The sequence below is a fragment of the Sus scrofa genome, chromosome 4 (assembly GCF_054392235.1).
Source record: "Sus scrofa isolate SSC_HxYL_T2T_F1_AM1 chromosome 4, Sscrofa_HxYL_maternal_Yorkshire_Landrace_v2.0, whole genome shotgun sequence".
Taxonomy (NCBI): domain Eukaryota; kingdom Metazoa; phylum Chordata; class Mammalia; order Artiodactyla; family Suidae; genus Sus; species Sus scrofa.
The window spans coordinates 103,504,773-103,524,144 of NC_139386.1; the positions used below are offsets into that span (position 1 = coordinate 103,504,773).

Sequence of the window (19,372 nt, forward strand, 5' to 3'; positions counted from 1 at the left end):
CTGAATTGTGTGGTATGGTGAATGATTTTGACTTTAATATTTCATTTTTTTAGTACAATGAGCATGAATTACTTCGGGGAGGGAAGCCTATTTTTCTTCATCTGTCTTTGCTAGTTAGAAAATAATTGAAAAAGGAGACCATTAATTATTGTGCAGGTTTATAGTTAAGGAGGGTTTAACTGAATCCAGTAGTATTATAGAGAACCTACTATGTGTAGTCCTTATTACTGATTTGTTTTTGTTTTTGCCGTACCCTTGGCATGCTGAAGGGATTGAACCTGTGCCACAGCAGTGACCTGAGCCACAGCAGTGACTAAGCTGGATCCCTTATTACTGATTTGAAAGTGAATCTGGCAATAAGAGGATTGTTGATGGAGGGTCACTTTCCTCCTTATCAAAAGTCTTAAGAAAGTACTGAACTGACAGTACTGGGAAAGACCAAAGTGCTCACTTCACCCACAGTTGAGGCGGGGCTCAGGCAATGTTGGCAGCACTACTGACTAATACATTCACCTCAGCTGCCTCTTCTCTTCCACTTCCGTCCTATATTCTGAGAAGACAGAGGGATTTCTTCTATCGGGATAACAATTCCATCCATATGGATCTAGTTCTTGGCCTCACAGCTCACACAGCTAACCCAACATGTCAACTGCTGCCAGCAAGGACCAGAACTCTTTAATCTCAACTGAGTTATGAACTGATAAGGCAAGCCAGCTCAAAACACAAACACAAATCATTTATTTGCGAGGTAGGATCATGAACATGTAATCAGAAATACAGCTAGAATAATGACTGGGTCTTCTATATGAGAATAAATAATGTGTATAGCTCATTCATATATGTCTAGGAATTTTCATTTTTATAATAACCCATGTTCATTCTGAACACTTAAGATAATTAATACTTCTCATAATTCACATTAGCTTTCATAGCCAGGGTGATCCTGCTAAAATATAAGAAGTCAGATGTCATGGTTCTGTCCCAACTCTATAATACACATAAAAACTTGTATGTAAATGCTTATAGTAGCATTATTCATAATAGCCAAAAGATGGAAACAATTCAAATGTCTCTCACTGACAAGTGGACAAACAAAATATTGTATATGCATATAATGAAATATCATTCATCTGTAAAAAGGAAAGAAGTATTGATAGAAGCTACAACATGGATGAACTTTGAAAATATTACATTAAGAAGCCACTCACAAAAAACTATATATGATTCCATTTATATGAAATGTCTAGAACAGGAAAATCTATAGAGACAGAAAGTGAACTAGGGGTTGCTTAGGGCTGGGGGGATTCTTGTTTTTTGTTTGTTTGTTTTTTGTTTTTGGTCTTTTTTCTATGGCCTGGGGGGATTCTTTTGGAAGTGATGAATATGTTACAAAGTTTACTGTGGTGGTGGTTGCACATAAATGTGAACATACCAAAAAACACTGAATTGTACACTTTAACGGGTGAATTATATGGTATGTGAATTTTATCTCAATAAAACTGTTAAACTCCTAAAGTCCTGCAGTGCTCTCTAACTCATCGTGAAAATCAGTCCTCAAAACAGTCTGTAAGGCCTTCCACCACCAGGTACCTGATACCCCTCTGACTGCTATCCAGTATCTCCAGTCTCCTTGAATACACTGCATGATCCTGCCTTAGGACACTGCCCTGCTGTAACTGAGATGTTCTTCCTGGCATCTGTTTGGCTCATTCCCTCACCTCCTCCAAGTCTGCGCAAATCTCATTTTCTTAATGAGGTCTTTTCTGACACCATACTGAGCAGTGTGACTTACCCCTACTGCCTCCATGCACGACCGATTTCCCTTTACCTTGCTCTGCCTTTTTGTCCCCCCATAGAAGTTATCATCTCCTGATGACTATAAAATATATGTGTTATTGTTTATTTCTGTCTCCTTCTACATTAAAATGTAAGCTTCATGAGGATTAGGATCTTTGCTTTTATTCACAGAGGTATCCCAATATTCAGTAAATATTTCCTGAATGAGTGAACCATTGAACTTTTGCTGTTCTCATTTGTTCAATAAATGTATATCTATTCTAGAACACATAACTAGGGCAATATGACTTCTGACTTTCACATAGATTTTGGTAAAAATGCTCGTGGTGATATAGAGCGATTCATGTCATATATAATTCTAGAAATTGAAATTTGATTTATTCTCCGCCCCCAGTTGAGGTCTATTGGGCCATTATAACAGACAAATGAAGAGGGAAGTAGTAAGGTCTGGGGGAAGTACTTCCATAAGGGCAAATACTGAGACAGTCTGCATACTGCAAACCTGCATGGACCCTAGAAACATACGGACTAATTGCTTAGGCCAAACACATGCATGTGTTTAGATCACTGCTGAATCCATTACCTAGATCCTTTTTCAGGGAAGCTTCTCTGATTTCAAAAAGGGCTGAAAATTATGCCTTTAAAGAGGTTCTTGTGATCAGTTACTATCTTTATTTCTTTGTATTTCATTATGTATAAAAGAGGGGAAGGTGATATGGAATTCGTAGTAAACTTTATATGTCTATGGAGAGAGAAGAAAATATTGACTCTCTTTGTTCAGAAGGCAGTTTTATTAAGAATGTTGCTAAGGAGATAATTAGCTTCTGCAAAGTTCCTTGGTGTCTTAGCAGCAAGCACACACCTTCTATTTTAAATAGTGTTTGAATCTAAACAAAGATAATTATGATTACGCCTAATCAGAGAAGGTCCTATAGAAACAAATCATGTAACTATGAAAGGCCTGTAGAATTCTGCTTCATTGTGAGCAGTGCTTTAATCACTAAAAAATATTGTCACAAAAGAATTGTTTTAAGGAAATAAGATCCTTAGAGAGGTACGTAAGTTCTTAAATTCGAACTTGGAATGGCAAGTTGAATTTCAGATTCAACTTATGTATATTTCTTTTAAAATCTAAGGACAGGAGTTTCTGTTGTGGCTTAGCAGGTTAAGGACCTGAATTAAACCTGACAGTTAAAGCACCTGTCTCCGTGAGGATGCAGGTTCAGTCCCTGGCCTCGCTCAGTGGGTTAAGGATCTGGCATTGCCACAAGCTGCCATGTAGGTCACAGATGAGGCTCAAATCTGGTTTTGCTGTGGCTGTGGTGTAGGCTGCAGCTGCAGCTCCAATTTGACCCCTGGTCCGGGAAACTTCCATATGCCACAGATGTGGCCGTAAAAAGAAAAAAAAAAATCTAAAGGACATATATCTTCATGTACCTTCTGGCTTAAAACTTACCTTACTTATGCACAGGCCCTATCCTCTCACCAAAAGTTACGTTCATTTCTGGAAATACTCCAGGGAGGGGAGAAAAGAATTGTTTTTTATTTTATTTTATTAGTTTTTGGCTGCACCTGGGGCATGCAGATGTTTCCAGGCCAGGAATGGAACTTGCAGAACAGCAGCAACCCGAGCCATAGTGGTGACAATGCTGTATCCTCAACTTGCTAGGCTACCAGGGAACTCCCCCTTTTCTTCTTCTTCTTTTTGTTATTTGTTATTTTTTGGTTATGTTTAAAACTAAGATTTTGTTTCAATTTACAGTAAAGGCAATCTCAATGTATTTAGAAACATAATGTATCCAAGGATGAAGGTTGTTAAAACAGCTACATGAGAGCTATGTGTAATATTCTAAGATGTAAGAGATCAGTTTTGACACATCTACCTATTACATTAAGTAGCTTGCTCCAAATCATAAACTAATAAGTGGTAGTGCTGGAATATGACTGCAAAATAAATCTGTAGTAATCTAAAATTTTCTTGAATAGATCAGGGAAATTAAATGTCCTGTATTCCAGAAATATCCTGTAACAGGCATTTCCCACTCTGGAAAGATAGCAGCTTCTGTATCAGCAAGTAATATCCCAACTACAAGATATAAGAAGAGGAAGCCACTCATCATAGCACATCTAAAGACATACACTGTTTCCTGGTGGCCATAGTCACAAAATAATACGTCCATGCTTAGAGCTTTGAGGTTAAGGCTGTGTCTTCGTCACTTATTCCTTTCAACTTTTCCTTAAGAAATAATCTGTGTATTAAAAGGAAATTGCATAAGCAGACTCCCACAAAAATTAAATTAAACCCTAACAGTTCACAGAAACAAACTGCTCAACTTCTTCCCCCATATCAAGGTTTTTACTGCTAGCTCATAGCAGCCCTACTGTATCTAGGTATAAAATGGATTTTTTTTTTTGCTTTTTAGGGCCACACCTGCAGCATATGGAGGGTCCCAGGCTAGGGGTCCAATTGGAGCTACAGCTGCTGGCCTACACCACAGCCCACCCCAATGTTGGATCCTTAACCCACTGAGCAAGGCCAGGGATTGAACCCGCAACCTCATGGTTCCCAGTTAGATTCGTTTCTGCTGTGCCATGATAGGAACCCCTAAAACTGATTTTTTAGAAAAGTATTAACCTTTTTATTTACTGATAATCTAGAATTTCAATATGTATTAAGAGCTGTGAACTCTTTTTTTTTTAAGAGCTGTGAACTCTTAATTACTCAATAGTCTAGTAATACCCAAGGTAGTCCACACTCATCATGAAAATTGAGCCTTTTCTCTAAAAGCTGAAACTGTTGCTTTCAATTACTTAAGCCTTTATAATAATTGTCTCTGAAATACAAATTCCACTATCTTCTTACTGACAATGATAAATCTCACTATTTACTTATTGCTGCAGGCTATATATTTATGAAAGTAAATTATAAAACAGATCTTAGAACATTTATATATTGCAAACATATTTTTTCTAGGTTGACAATTACCATAGCAACTCCCTCTTCCTAAAAGTTTCACTGTTCAGGGGCTAGTAAACAATCCCAGTCAAGTTTTGTTTTTTGTTTTTTTTTTGTCTTTTTAGGGCTGCACATGTGGCAAACAGAAGTTTCCAGGCTGGGGTCAAATTGGAGCTGCTGCTGCTCACCTATGCCTCAGCCACAGCAACTCCAGATCCAAGCCGCATCTACAACCTACACCACAGCTCACGGCAATGCTGGATCCTTAACCCACTGAATGAGGCCAGGGATTGAACCCACATCCTCATGGCTACTAGTTGGTTTCGTTAACTGCTCAGTCACAATGGGAATTCCCTGGTCAAGATTTTATTGAACCTTCTATTGCTAAAGATATCGGCTCAAATGCAATTTGGAGTAACACTTAACATATTATTAGGTCAGACAAAGAAATACTGAGCTGACTAGTTGGAAGAGTCTAGTCTAAAACTTTCGCAAAAGCTGCCTTCTTTTCTTAATTTTGCATTAAAGCTTATTTTCTCAGGATCTGGGCACCAATTTGAGGAAAAATCTAGATGTTTAGATTTCCCCCCCTTTAATAGTAAAATGCAGTTTTATTCACAGTACTATTAATTAGCCAAGCATATCTGAAAATATATGCAGTTTTGTTTGTATGCAATATGACTAAATTGCAAAGAAAAGAAATATATAAAAATATTTTCTAATCTTTATATCTAAATTATTGAAAACATTAAAACAGAGATGTTTAGTTTTAAACTGTATTCTAATAGCCAAAGACGGTCAGGAGCCAGGGCTTAGGCCTCAGTAAGAAAAGGAATTAGAATGAAGACTCTTTCATAATTCAGAGGCCCTCACTGAAAATAGGGACTAGAAAAACAAAAATCTATCTGCACAGGGAGATCACAAGGAAACCTGAAATAAACCAGTATAGGCTTGGTTCAGGAACCCTTTAGTATAGAAATTAACATTTAAAAAAAGTTCTGGAGTTCCCGTCGTGGTGCAGTGGTTAACGAATCCGACTAGGAACCATGAAGTTGCGGGTTCGGTCCCTGGCCTTGCTCAGTGGGTTAAGGATCCAGCGTTGCCGTGAGCTGTGGTGTGGGTTGCAGATGCAGCTCGGATCCCGAGTTGCTGTGGCTCTGGAAGAGGCCGGCAGCTACAGCTCCGATTCGACCCCTAACCTGGGAACCTCCACATGCTGTGGGAGAAGCCCTAGAAAAGGCAAAAAGACAAAAAAAAAAAAAAAAAAAAAAAAAAAAGTTCTGAACTGATAATCTCTTTGGGTACCTGGCCTAAATGAAAGAAAATTATGCAGAAGAGATATTTCTTCAACTTAGGCCTCTCATGAGTCCCATAGGTAAAACCTTCTTTAAGATAACTTGTAGTCCAAAATTATAGAACACATGCAGAAATGAGCCATAATGAGCTAATGTCAGCAGACACAACAGCAGAATTAGACCTCCAAGCACTTCAGATTATAGAATTAATGTGGTTAAAGAACAATTTGAAAACACAAGAAGAAAAGAAATTAACAACAACAAAAAAAATCAAGCAAATTTGAAAAAGAAGCAAATAGAAGTTATAGGCATGAAAATATTATCTTTAAAGTTAAAAACTGAATGGGCAAATTAAACACAGATAAGACATAGCTGAAGAGAGAATTACTTAACTGAAATACTAACATGAAAGAAATTACACAGAAGGTAGCACAGAGAAATAACAGGTGGATAAGAGGTTAAGAGACATTAAAAATAGATGAATGACTAACACACAGCCCATAGGAGTTCCGGAATAAGAAAAAAGAAGTGGGAAAGGTGCAATATTCAAGGAAACAGGAACTAGAAAATTTCCAGAAATTATGCCAAATATGTACTTTCATACAAAGTAACACAAACAAAATAAATCTATATGTAGATACATAATACTGAAATAGGAACACCAAAGACAAAAAGATAATCTTAAAAAGAGCCAGAGAAGAAAATATTGCCTACAAACAAAAACCAATTATATTGAGAGTAGACTTAATAGCAACGATTGAAAATAGTATTCCACTGTCTTCTGGTTTCTAATTGCTAAAAAAAAACCCTCTCAGCCTGAAATTCTAAAGTTAGCTAAACTAAGAGATTTTTTTTTAGATAAAAACATCAGGTTGACCAGCATCTGAAAGAACTACTAAAAGATGTTATTTAGTAAGAAGAAAACTGGATGAGAAAGAAGGGCCAGGTTCCTTAAAAAACTAAATACAGAACTACCATATGATCCAGCAATCCCACTCATGGGCATATATCTGGAGAAAACCATAATTTTAAAAGAACCCCATAATTTCAAAAGAACCCCAGTGTTCACTATACTACTATTTACATTAGCCGAGACATGGAAGCAACCTAAATGTCCATCAACAGAAGAATGGATAAAGATGTGGTACATCTATACAATGGAATATTAGCCATAAAAAAGAATGAAATAATAGCATTTGTAGCAACATGGGTGTGCCTAGAGATTATCCTGTTAAGTGAAGCAAGTCAGACGGAAAGAGAAATGTCATGTGATATCACTTATAGGTGGACTCTAATGAAAATGATAATTTAAAATAGCCAAAACATGGAAACAACCTAAATGTCCACTGACAGAGGATTGGATAGAAAGATATGGCACATATATACACAATGGAATATTACTCAGCCATAAAAATGAAATAATGCCATTTGCAGCAACATAGATAGACCTACAGATTACCGTATTAAGTGAAGTAAGCCAGGAAGAGAAAGACAAATATCATATAATATCTCTTATATGTAGAATCTAATAAAAATAATACAAAAGAACTTGTTTATAGGACAGAAACAGATTCAAATATTTTGAGGTCAAACCTAGGGTTACAAAGGGGAAACTGAGGTGGGAAGGGATGAATTGGGAGGATGGGGTTGGCACCTGCACGCTACTATATAGGGGTAGATAACTAACAGGAACCTACTGTATGGGACGGGGGGGGGGGGGAGGTCCTACTCAATGTTTTGTAATCATCTATAAGGGGAAAAAGAATAGATATATCTACATGGATAACTGATTCACTTTGCTATAAACCTAAAGCTAATACAACATTATAAATCAACTATACCACAATAAAATTTTTTTAAAATAGCACTAGCTGAAGAAACTTGAGGCCAAAAAAAAAAAAAAAAGATACAAAAGAACTTATTTACAAAACAGAAACAGACTCCAAGATTTTAAAAACAAATTTATGGTTACCAGAGGGGGAAACGTTGGGAGGAGAGATAAATTAGGAAGTTGGGATTAACATATACACACTACTACATATAAAATAAATAAGTAACAAGGACCTACTGTATAGCACAGGGAAATCTACTCAGTACTCTGTAATAACCTATATGGGAAAAGAATTTGAAAAAGAATGGGTATATGATATATGTATAACTGTTTTTACTTTGCAGTACACCTGAAACTTAATACAACATTGTAAATCAACTATACGCCAATAAAATTTAAAAAAAGAAAAAAAGAAAGAAGGACCAGGATAAAAGGGTAAGGGGGAGGCAAATATGTGAGCAAATATAAACAAATACTGACTATTGAAAATAATAATGATTAATTTGGGGATCATAAAAACAAAGTGGTACCAAAATGCCGCACAATGATGGCCTGTAAATTGGGAGGAAGGTGCTTAGAGATCCTTCTAAGCATCTATTTGTGAGAAAGGCAGAACTGGATTAATTTTAAACTCTGCTTCTTCATTCAACAAGTATCTTTTACAAACAAGTAAAACTAGTCTATAATAGTGGAAGTCATGGAGTTCCTGTTGTGGCTCAGCAGTAATGAACCTAACTAGTATCCACGAGGATGCAGGTTCTATCCCTTGCCTTGCTTAGTGGGTTAAGGATACAGTGTTGCCGTGAGCTGTGGTGTAAGTCACAGACATGGCTTGAATCCCACGTTGCTGTGGCTGCGGCTGTGCTGTAGGCTGGTAACTGCAGCTCCAATTTGACCCCCAGCCTGGGAACATCCATATGCTGTAGATGGGGCCCTAAAAAGCAAAACAAACAAACAAAAACCAACAGAACAAAATATATATAAAACAATGGACGTCATAATAGCTATTATTTAGTGTGGGGCTGTGTGAAAGAGGGGACATGAGGCATAAGGTAGGCTTCTAGAGGTGCTATTATTTGATCTGTGTTGTGGTTACACAGATGCACTCGCTTTGCACTATTTCATTGAGCTGTCTGCTTACCATTTGTATTCTTTTCTGCATGTAAGGAAGTATGTATATATATGTAACATTTCTGCATAAAAGGAAATTCTACTGCATAGTTTACACCAAAATAAAATTTTGACAGATTATAAATATATAATTTTAAATACAAGTCCTAAAAATAATGGAAAAAAATACAGGTTAGTATTTATATAATCTTGGCTGGGAAAGAACTTTCTAGGCATGACATCAAAGGCAGAAATCACTGGTAGGTTTGACTACATAAAAGTAAAGTTTTCTGCAACAAAACACTGTGAATAATATAAAATAAAAATATCAAATATTAGCAATGAGATTCTGCTGTGTAGCACTGGGAACTATGTCTAGTCACTTATGATGGGGGATGATAATGTGAGAAAATAGAATGTGTACATGTATGTGTAACTGGGTCACCATGCTGTACAGTAGCAAAAAAAAATTGTATTGGGGAAATAACTATTAAAAAAATCAAATAGAGGAAAATTTTATTTGCAAAATATGTAACAGATAAGCAGTCAACATCCTTAATTATACAGATAAAATTCTTGTTCAGAATATGAACTGGCAATTCATAAAAGAAATAGATTGCAAATGCAGGTTATAAAACAGAATGTACTATGAGGCAGATAACAATACAAAGTGAAAAAGTACACAAACACCTCTAATACCCTCCATGTATCCATGGATACATGGCTTAGCATGGATCTCTCAGGATCCCCTGATCATTAAATTCAACTATTATGCAATGGGTCTCTAGTTCCCTCTTCCTCTGTCTTTCCTACCCTTAGCTTCCAAATTAATATTCCTAAAATACTGTGGCCTTCTTATAATTTTATTGCTTAAAAACTTTCAATGATTCCTTATTTACTACACAAGAAAGTAGAAAGAAATTCTTCGGCATGGAATTCAAGGCCTTCTACAGCATTCAACCAACCTTCTCACTTATTACATACATTCTAGCTAATTGACTACTTGCTATTTTTTTTCTATGTTATGTTGCCTATAGTTTTCCATAAATTATTCATGTGGTTAAATCTGCCTAGAATGTGCTTTCCCGCCACATGTCCATTTTCTCCTCAAGTCTCAGCTTATACACTATCTTCTCCACAAAACATCTGCTAATTTCTCTTAGTCATTCTGAGAATCCATGGCTCTTTTATCCCCCTTTTCAGGCACTTGTTTTCTTATTTTTTATGTTCTATCTTTCCTAATAGACAATGACTTACTTGAGGTAGGATCTTTATCTTATTCATTTTTCTATTCCTATTACTAAATATTTATTTAATGACTGTAATTAACTGACAAAACAAGAACTCACAGAATTCAATACTATTATGTTTAGGTACCTTTAAAGTGCCAGTCTGGTACACAGGAAACAAAATTGTTAATAGTGCAGGTTGGTCCTCACCCTCCAGGTCTTTAAGGTAATTTATGCTCCTTCATCTCAAACAAACTCTAAATTATTCCATCAACTGACACATTTTGTTTTTTGTTTGCTTTTCAGGGTCACAGCCACGGCATATAGAAGTTCCCAGGCTAAGGGTCAAATTGGAGCTGCAGCTACTGGCCTACACCATAGCCACAGCAGTGCAGGATCCTTAACCCAATAAGCAAGGCCAGGGATCGAACCCACATCCTCATGAATACTAGTTGGGTTCATCACTGCTGAGCCACAGTGGGAACTCCAGAACTGATGCATTTTGGTCTACAGCAGTAGTATTGACCTTACTTTTCCCACATAAAGGGAATTTAAGCCTTCCTCTCTGGGAAAGCGGGACAGAGTTATGGGGCTGAATGTTCTCCCTTACCTTTTTGTGTTGTGCACTGTAGTTCCTCCCAGGACAATCCTCACTCCAGGAGTGGTACGGTTCAAGTTATAAACTGTTAGAGCCTCTTCATAGGTGGCTCCTCCAATTATAAACACAATGATATCCTGAGGTCTACAATAATGAAGATAGTTAATATCATAGGATGAGGGGGGAAAAGGCAAAGATTTGTTGTTACTATTATACATACAGTTTTAATTTCTGAATCTTTCTTTTTTGGTAAAGGAAGCAGAATTAAAGCAGAATAGAATAAAAGATTTAAAAAAAGTTTTAATTATCTGAAATTGGCAGGAAACAGAGCAGGAAATGCTGAATAGTGATTTGCTTTCTGTTTATGAGCGGATGTCTTATAATTTCTGTGCTGTGGATTTCAGAATAGCACAATAGTGTTTGCTGGAACCAAATGTAGAAATATTCTTTTATATTCAAGAGGCTGAAGAGTACTTCACTGTGACATGATACCAATATAGCAGTAATTTATGCTTGTACTACACATCTCCTTTCATGTATAAGCCCTTTGTCAAATACTTAGTACAGTGTCATTACAATAGCCTCTGTCCAAGGACCTCAAAATATTTCAGAAAATACTGGTATATTTGGATGTCCCCGCAACACCGGAACTAGAAACATTTAATATTTGGAGTGCAAAAAAAGAATGGGACACAAAAATTAATGGCATTTCTAGGAACTCCACCTCCTCTTAAAATCTTTGTTCCTCAATCCTTTGATAAACTAAGAAAAAGAAACCATGGAAACAAAACAAAAAACCCGTGGGTGTAGTTTTGATACTGGACATGCTGACACATCAGCTCAGTCACTAGCATCATTTAAGTCACACTGCATAGTTTTACTGTGTTTCAGTCTTTATCAAAATGGCTTCATAACGAAAGTGAGTGGCCCTCCTCTTAGATCCTTCTGTGGATATCAACAAAAGGAAGGTCATGTTATTTCAAAACTGTTAGTTTCTCATGCAATCAAGAGATGATAAAAATTACTTAATCTTAGCAGGCAAATAATTTTGTTAAATCACTTACTGAACATTATTTAAAATGACATCAAGCAGAAGCATCCATTTTGGAGATCACAGCACAAAACTAAGTAGAAACATTTTAAATCAAATGATGTAATGCTTATATATAAATCATGAGGGAAAAAAAACCCCACTTTTCCTTTGTCTTGCCATCTTCCTAAAACACCTTAAAGGAATCACTGATTGAGAAAGTATTTGTTCTTGTTGGACTTCACAAAAACAGAATCATATATTTTGTGGCTATTTAAAAATGTTTGAATAATACGAATTGCAGAGACGGAGAATAAAGGCTCCCAATGATGATGGGGTGGTTATACTGCAATTGATTTGGTAGAGTCAATCATGACATTTTTATATGAACTTGGGACTTAAAATTATGGTTTTGAAATGCTAAAGTTCCTTTTAAGACAAAATGAGCTTCATCAAAGACTACCCGCCTGAAACAATGTATTTTAGCACTACAATGCGCTAAGTGTTACATACTGTTATATATTCTACATTCTTTTTTTTTTTTTTTTTTTTTTTTTGTATTTTTAGGGCCACACCTGCAGCATATAGAGGGTCCCAGACTAGGGGTTGAGTTGGAGCTGTAGCTTCTGGACTACATCATAGCCACAGCAACGCCAGATCTGACCTATACCACAGTTCACGGCAACACCAGATCTTTAACCCACTGAGCAAGGCCAGGGATGGAACCTGCGTCCTCACGGATGCTAGTCAGATTTGTTTCTGCTGAGCCATGATGGGAATTCCTACGATCATTTTCTGCTATTTTAAAATACGCTTTTTTTTTTCTTTTTCCTTTGTCTTCTTAGGGCCACACCCGTGGCACATGGAGGTTCCCAGGCTAGGGGTCGAGTTGGAGCTGTGGCTGCCGGCCTACACCACAGCCACAGCAATGCAGGATCCGAGCCACGTCTGTGACCTACACCACAGCCCGTGGCAACGCCAGATCTCCAACCCACTAAGCAAGGCCAGGGATCAAACCTGCGTCCTCATGGATGCCAGTCAGATTCGTCCCCACTGAGGCACGACAGGTACCCCCAAAATATACTATTTTTGACTAGATAAATGTTTGCACATGGTATAAAATACAAAAGGGCATATTGTAAAAAAACCAAAAAAGGCAAACACTATTAATCTCTTAGGCATAGCATTTCAGAGATACTACCTATGTTTATAGTAGTATTTACATACATATTTATATTGTAAGATACATGCATATTATATATATTTAATATATAATATACATATTACATGTATATATATACACACAAATGGAAGCACTTTATACGTAGTTGTATGGGCATATTGTGCATTTTAAACTTTGGTAGTATCGCCAAGTTGCTCCACAGATGTCATTCCACCAGCAATTCAGGAAAGTGCCTATTTCTCCTGTCAATACAATGTACGAATTATCAAGGTTTTTGGGGTCCTTCTAGACTAAGTTGATCATTTGCTCCTCCTCAATACATTTCCTTCATTTGGTTTTCAGGATATCATATTCTTTTGCTTTTCTTCCTACCTCATTAGTTGACACTTTTTCACATAGAGCTTTCCCCATCTTAAGTGATGGACAAGTGTCCCTTGATGGTCTCACCTTATCTCCCTGATCTCTTAATGGTGGAGTGTCCAGAACCCAGTCATCGGTCTTTCTCTACACTTACTCCCTAGATCTGCTCTGTCTGATGTAGTAGCCACTAGCCACATATGGCTATTTAAATTTACATTAATTAAAAAAAAATAAAAAATTCAGTTCTATAGTGCAACCAGCCATATTTTAAGTATTGAACAGTCACATGTAGGTGGTAACTACCTTAATAGGTAGCATGAATATATACAGTTTTCATCATGGTAGAAATTTCTATTGAACTGCACTTCCCTAGAAGACCTCACCCAGTTTTGTGGTTTTAAATACATTTTTCTGCTGATGACTCCCAAATCTCTATCTCCAGCCCAGACTTCTCTCCTAAATGCTGGATTTAAATGTCTATTTGACACTTCTTCTTGGCTGTTTAGTTTATTGCTGAATTCAACATGTTCAAATCCCTAATCATCTCCCCAAAGCTTGTTCCACATATAGCTTTCCCCATCTTAAGCGATGGCCAATCTATCCTTTCATTTGCTTAGGACAAAAACTTTGGAGCCATCCTAACTCCTCTTTTATGGCTGGAGTTAAGCATATAAGTTGCAGATATAGTGAGAGAAAGAATGGGAGAATCTTGGACCTTATAGACCATGGGGGGAAATCACTGAAGGGTTTTATTCATGCCAGATTATTGAGAAGAAGGGAAGGCGGTTTCTTCCTGATAAGGGGAACAGTGACTGCTTAGAGGAACTAAACAGTAACATGTTACCATGATCAAATTTGCTTTTTTGAAGGACAATTTTGGCAGCTATTTAAGAATGAACCGAAGGTTGCTGGTAGGAAAATCTGGAGAACAAAAGGCTACTGTAAGACTTCTGGGAAGATATGAAAGTTAGAACTAAAGAAAAACCAGGAGGGGAGGGGAGGGGAGGGACTGGATATAGAAGACACAAAAAATGTAGACTCTTCAGTATTTGGTCAGTGATTAAATGTGGAATTGTAACTATCTAGGGCCAACCCAGGTGGAAAACAGCAGGAAAAGAAGGCTCTGATAGTATTCATAAATAATAAAATCCTCAAAACCGAAGTGAGTATTTGCCAGAAAATGAGTATTTTTTACATTAAGTTTCCATATGCAGTGCTCTTTATGTTGGGGGATAAATCTAGCCTGAGCCCCATTATGTAGTTTATCTTTAGTAAATACTTAGGAATTACACAGATTATTGAGAAGAAGGGAAGGTGGTTTTTCCCTGATCAGGGGAACAGTGACTGCTTAGAGGAACTAAACAGTAACATGTTTTTTTTGAACTCCTGATCTGATAAGTCAATTTAAAAAGCAGCTGAGCAGAACACTGAGGCTCATCCTAGAAAATGATGTTGCTTTTCTATAGCTGCCCTCTGCCTATCACCTACCTTGAGAATACATCTGTCTCTTATGGAAAAGAAAGGCAAGAACTGGGAAGGAATAAATTCAAGCAGGTTTCAGCATAGCCAGAGAACACTGTCCTTTAGTATGATAATTTCAGGGTGCCAGAGTGTTTTCGTATTGCTGGAGAGGGAAGAAAATGTCATGGGTGGTAACTGTGGGTGTAGGTTATATTAATGTGAGGACAAAGCTTACATATAAGGATAAGCTCTTAGAGCTTGAAATAATTGTGTAACCAAGAATGACTATGTCACATTTGGTTTTGAAAACATTAATAAATGTTTTTCTGAGCATCCTACTACTTAGTCAGGATGGCTTAAGGAGGAACATCAATGAAAAAAAAAAAAATCCCTGACATTTTTCCTTTTCATTCCTTTCCCTGGTGAATTTTTAAAGCAGATGTTCTGGTGAGGCCAACAGTAAAACACACAGCAAATCATTGTTATGTGATGGTTGAAGCTAAGTGGAATATACAAGTTCAACTCCTTGTATACATCTTCCTGTGCTCTGTAATTTACCATAGCAACCAAAAGCATTAATTAATGAAGATAGCAAGTATTAAAAAACAGCAGCCTGTTCATGCTGTATATAGATATACAAGGACACCTTGAGAACCCAACCCAATTTATATCTTATTAGAAAAATAAACAAAATTTTTTTCACATACAGTATTTCTGGAAATTATTACTTTAATCACTAATCATTAAATTAAGCAGAAAACAAACTTTTAAGAGACAGTATTTTATCTACTTTGTGGATTGTTACACTTATGGGTGAAATTCAAATTTTTGAATGTAGTACTTACAGTCAATGCTCATATGATAGATCATATGAGCATTGACTACAGGGAAAAAGGCCAATGAGAAAAGACTGCTGCTGTTTGTTTGTTTTTTGTTTTTAATCTTTTTATGGCTGCACCCACAACATATGGAAATTCCCAGGTTAGGGGCTGAATCAGAGCTGAGCTGCTGGCCTACCCCTCAGCCAGGGCAACACCAGATCCAAGCTGTATGTGCAACCTACACACTGAAGCCTGTGGCAATGCCAGATCCTTCATCCACTGAGTGAAGCTAGGGATTGGACCCACATCCTCATGGACACTGTATCAGGTTCTTAACCCACTGAGCCACAACAGGAACTCCAGGGCTGCTGCTTTTAAAGAAATAAAAATAACAGGATTCTACTAAATTTGTGTAAATGTGAAAGAAAGAGTACTTCCTTTTTGAACTAATTCTGGAATGTATGACCAGATAGCTCCATTTTTTCACCACATGTTTAAGCTGCTTGTTTTTATCAGGGATAAGAAGCAATTCTGGAGCAAGAACAACAACAACAAAAAATTAGCCTGATAAATAGGATATGTGGGAGTCCCATCTGTGGAGAAAGATCAAACCCAATTTGAGGAGATAGCTATATGGTCAAACAGGTTAACCACTAGTTTAAAGCTAAAGACTAAAACATTTCTTTTTTTTTTTGCTATTTCTTGGGCCACTCCCGCGGCATATGGAGGTTCCCAGGCTAGGGGTCCAATTGGAGCTGTAGTCTCTGGCCTACGCCAGAGCCACAGCAACGCGGGATCCGAGCCACGTCTGCGACCTACACCACAGCTCACAGCAACGCTGGATCCTTAACCCACTGAGCAAGGCCAGGGATCGAACCCGCAACCTCATGGTTCCTAGTCGGATTCGTTAACCACTGCGCCACGACGGGAACTCCCAAGACTAAAACATTTCTACAATTGTTCATGGTTTTGCAAAGTTGTGCTTTTGTCAGATCTCCTTTAATATTTTTTCATATTACAATAACAACAAAACCAAGAAGTTCTATTGTGATGAGACTTAAGCTACCACAAAAATGACTAAAATCAGTGACTCTTCAAGATAATGACCCAGGAGTTCCTGTTGTGGCTCAGTGGTTAATGAATCCGACTAGGAACCATGAGGTTGTGGGTTTGGTCCCTGCCCTTGCTCAGTGGGTTAAGGATCCGGTGTTGCCGTGAGCTGTGGTGTAGTTTGCAGACATGGCTCAGATCCTGTGTTGCTGTGGCTCTGGCACAGGCCGGCGGCTACAGCTCCGATTAGACCCATAGCCTGGCATCCTCATATGCCACGGGAGCAGCCCTAGAAAAGGCAAAAAGACAAGATAATGATCCAGGGTGAAGACATTGACTTAGAGCTGAGGGTGGGGCCAAGTGGATACAGAGCCAAAATGTATAGGCAAACTGCAAAAAATCTAAATTTTTTGGTAACATTAACCAAATTTGTTCTCTAGTTTCCAACTGTAAATTTTGTCATATTAACTACTACAGACGCCTACATAAGAAATCTGACAAATACACTTATTTGTAAAGCACTGTGTTAAATACTGTGAAAAACCCAAATATTAACAAAATTTCTTAATTTCAGATTATAATACTTAATTCAACACCTAGTGCGAAGGATAGATATGTATACAACTAACTACTGTCTCAATATCCAGAGACAACTATTATTAATAATTTCTTGTTTATTCTTTCAGAAATATTTCCTGTATACATAAACATATGTGCTTGCATATATATAATATTATGTATATTTGTATAATCAAGCATAGACTTATTTATATACACATATGTACACAACCACATTTACGCTTATATAGTTTTTTTTTTACACAAAAGGGATATTATAGCATTTTGATTTTCTATCTAATGTATCTTAGAAAGTTTTGATATTGCCTCATGAATAGTTATGCCATTTCTTAAGAAGAATGCATAGTACTGTACTGTAATTGAGGTAACCAGTTCTCTACTGATAAATATTTAGCTTGTTTCCATTTTTTTCACCATTACAAATAATATTTTTGTAAATATCGTTTTTTACATGTCTCTGTGTACTTGTGCAAGTGTATCTACATGGAAAACTCTAAGAAGTGAATTGTTTAGTAGGTCTTTTCAAGTCCCCTGCAGTCTTTTTTCTGTTAAGCAGGGTCAGGATGTGGCGTAGGTATCTTCTGTGCCCCCTACTATAGTTTCACAACCACTTCTCTGCCTTCTTCAAACTTTCCACTATCTTTGAAGCTCATGATATAGTTGCACTGTTTTTTCCTGACCTCCTTTCCTGGTCACTCTCTTATTCCCTGAAGATGTTAGCTCTGGTTTACTGTCCTCCTTTTCACTCCTGCTCTTTTCAAGATTTTCAGTTAACTTTAACATCCATGTGGATTACTCATCTCACATCCTCTCTCCACACCCACAGTGATCTGTTCTTCCATCCCTCACAATCACCAACATCCACGATTATAACATACACTTTTTCATTACAAGTGTCTACAATACGAAATCTTGAATTCAAGACCCCTTTCTTTAATAACCACCTCAATTTTTTTTTTTTTTTTGTCTTTTGTCTTTTTTGTTGTTGTTGTTGCTATTTCTTGGGCCGCTCCCGCCGCATATGGAGGTTCCCAGGCTAGGGGTTGAATCGGAGCTGTAGCCACCGGCCTACGCCAGAGCCACAGCAACGCGGGATCCGAGCCGCGTCTGCAACCTACACCACAGCTCACGGCAACGCCGGATCGTTAACCCACTGAGCATAGGGCAGGGATCGAACCCGCAACCTCATGGTTCCTAGTCGGATTCGTTAACCACTGCGCCACGACGGGAACTCCAACCACCTCAATTTTTAATTCACTAATGCTAATATCTCTACTGTAATAATTCTCTGAACTTATCAATACTTCCAGTTCACTCAACAGTACTTTTTTCACTATCCAATATCCTCCTCCCTTTTTAATTTCCCCAAATCCCAGTTGCACCTGCTATTCGCCTTTTCCTCATTTAAGATAATGCAGCTAAAAGTTGCTAGAGAAAAACCACACAGGTAGGTTCATGGGCTGTATTTTAAATTAATGACCACAAAACTCCAATGGGCACTCGATCCTAGAAGTCCTACTTACATTTCCCTAGAAAATTGTATTCCTCGCCTACAAGTCAACAATTTCACAATGTTTTCTCTTTTTACCCCCTACCTTAGCTGATAACCTGACACCATATTTTACTGAGAATATGGAGGCAATCAGACAAGACAGCCCCTGTGTTCTCACCGTCAAACTGTCATAGTGAAAGAAGTACCTCTGCTCCTATCAGTCTCCTCTGCTTGTGCTCTGGGTCCCCTAAAGACTTCACTTCTGCAGCTCTTCCTCCTTCTCTTCTGCATTATCTATTTCTCCTTCTCTAAGATAATTCTCATCAGATTACAGATATGCTCTAGAATCTCTCTTTCCCCTGAGCTCACAGTCTCTTCTAGCCACCACCCCATTTCTCTAACCCTTCTTGAAAAACTTCTAAAAAAGTGTCATATACATGACGCTTTTTATCTTGTATCTGCAACCCTCTCTAATTTGGCTTCCAAACTCAGTGGAATGGGAATAAGGTCATCAAAGACCTCCATGTTGTCAAATCTGATGGATTCCTCACTGTTTTCACCTTTTCTTTTTTTTCTTTTC

At 37.5% G+C, this 19,372-nt stretch overlaps 1 protein-coding gene across 2 annotated transcripts in view; it reads right to left on the reverse strand.

Annotated features, from left to right (window-relative positions):
* VPS45 (vacuolar protein sorting 45 homolog) overlaps positions 1-19,372 on the reverse strand; it is a 70,978-nt gene that overhangs the window by 20,416 nt on the left and 31,190 nt on the right. For both annotated transcript variants that reach the window (NM_001244994.1, XM_085020648.1), the window contains 1 exon segment: positions 10,829-10,960. In NM_001244994.1, coding sequence (NP_001231923.1) covers positions 10,829-10,960 — 132 coding nt within the window.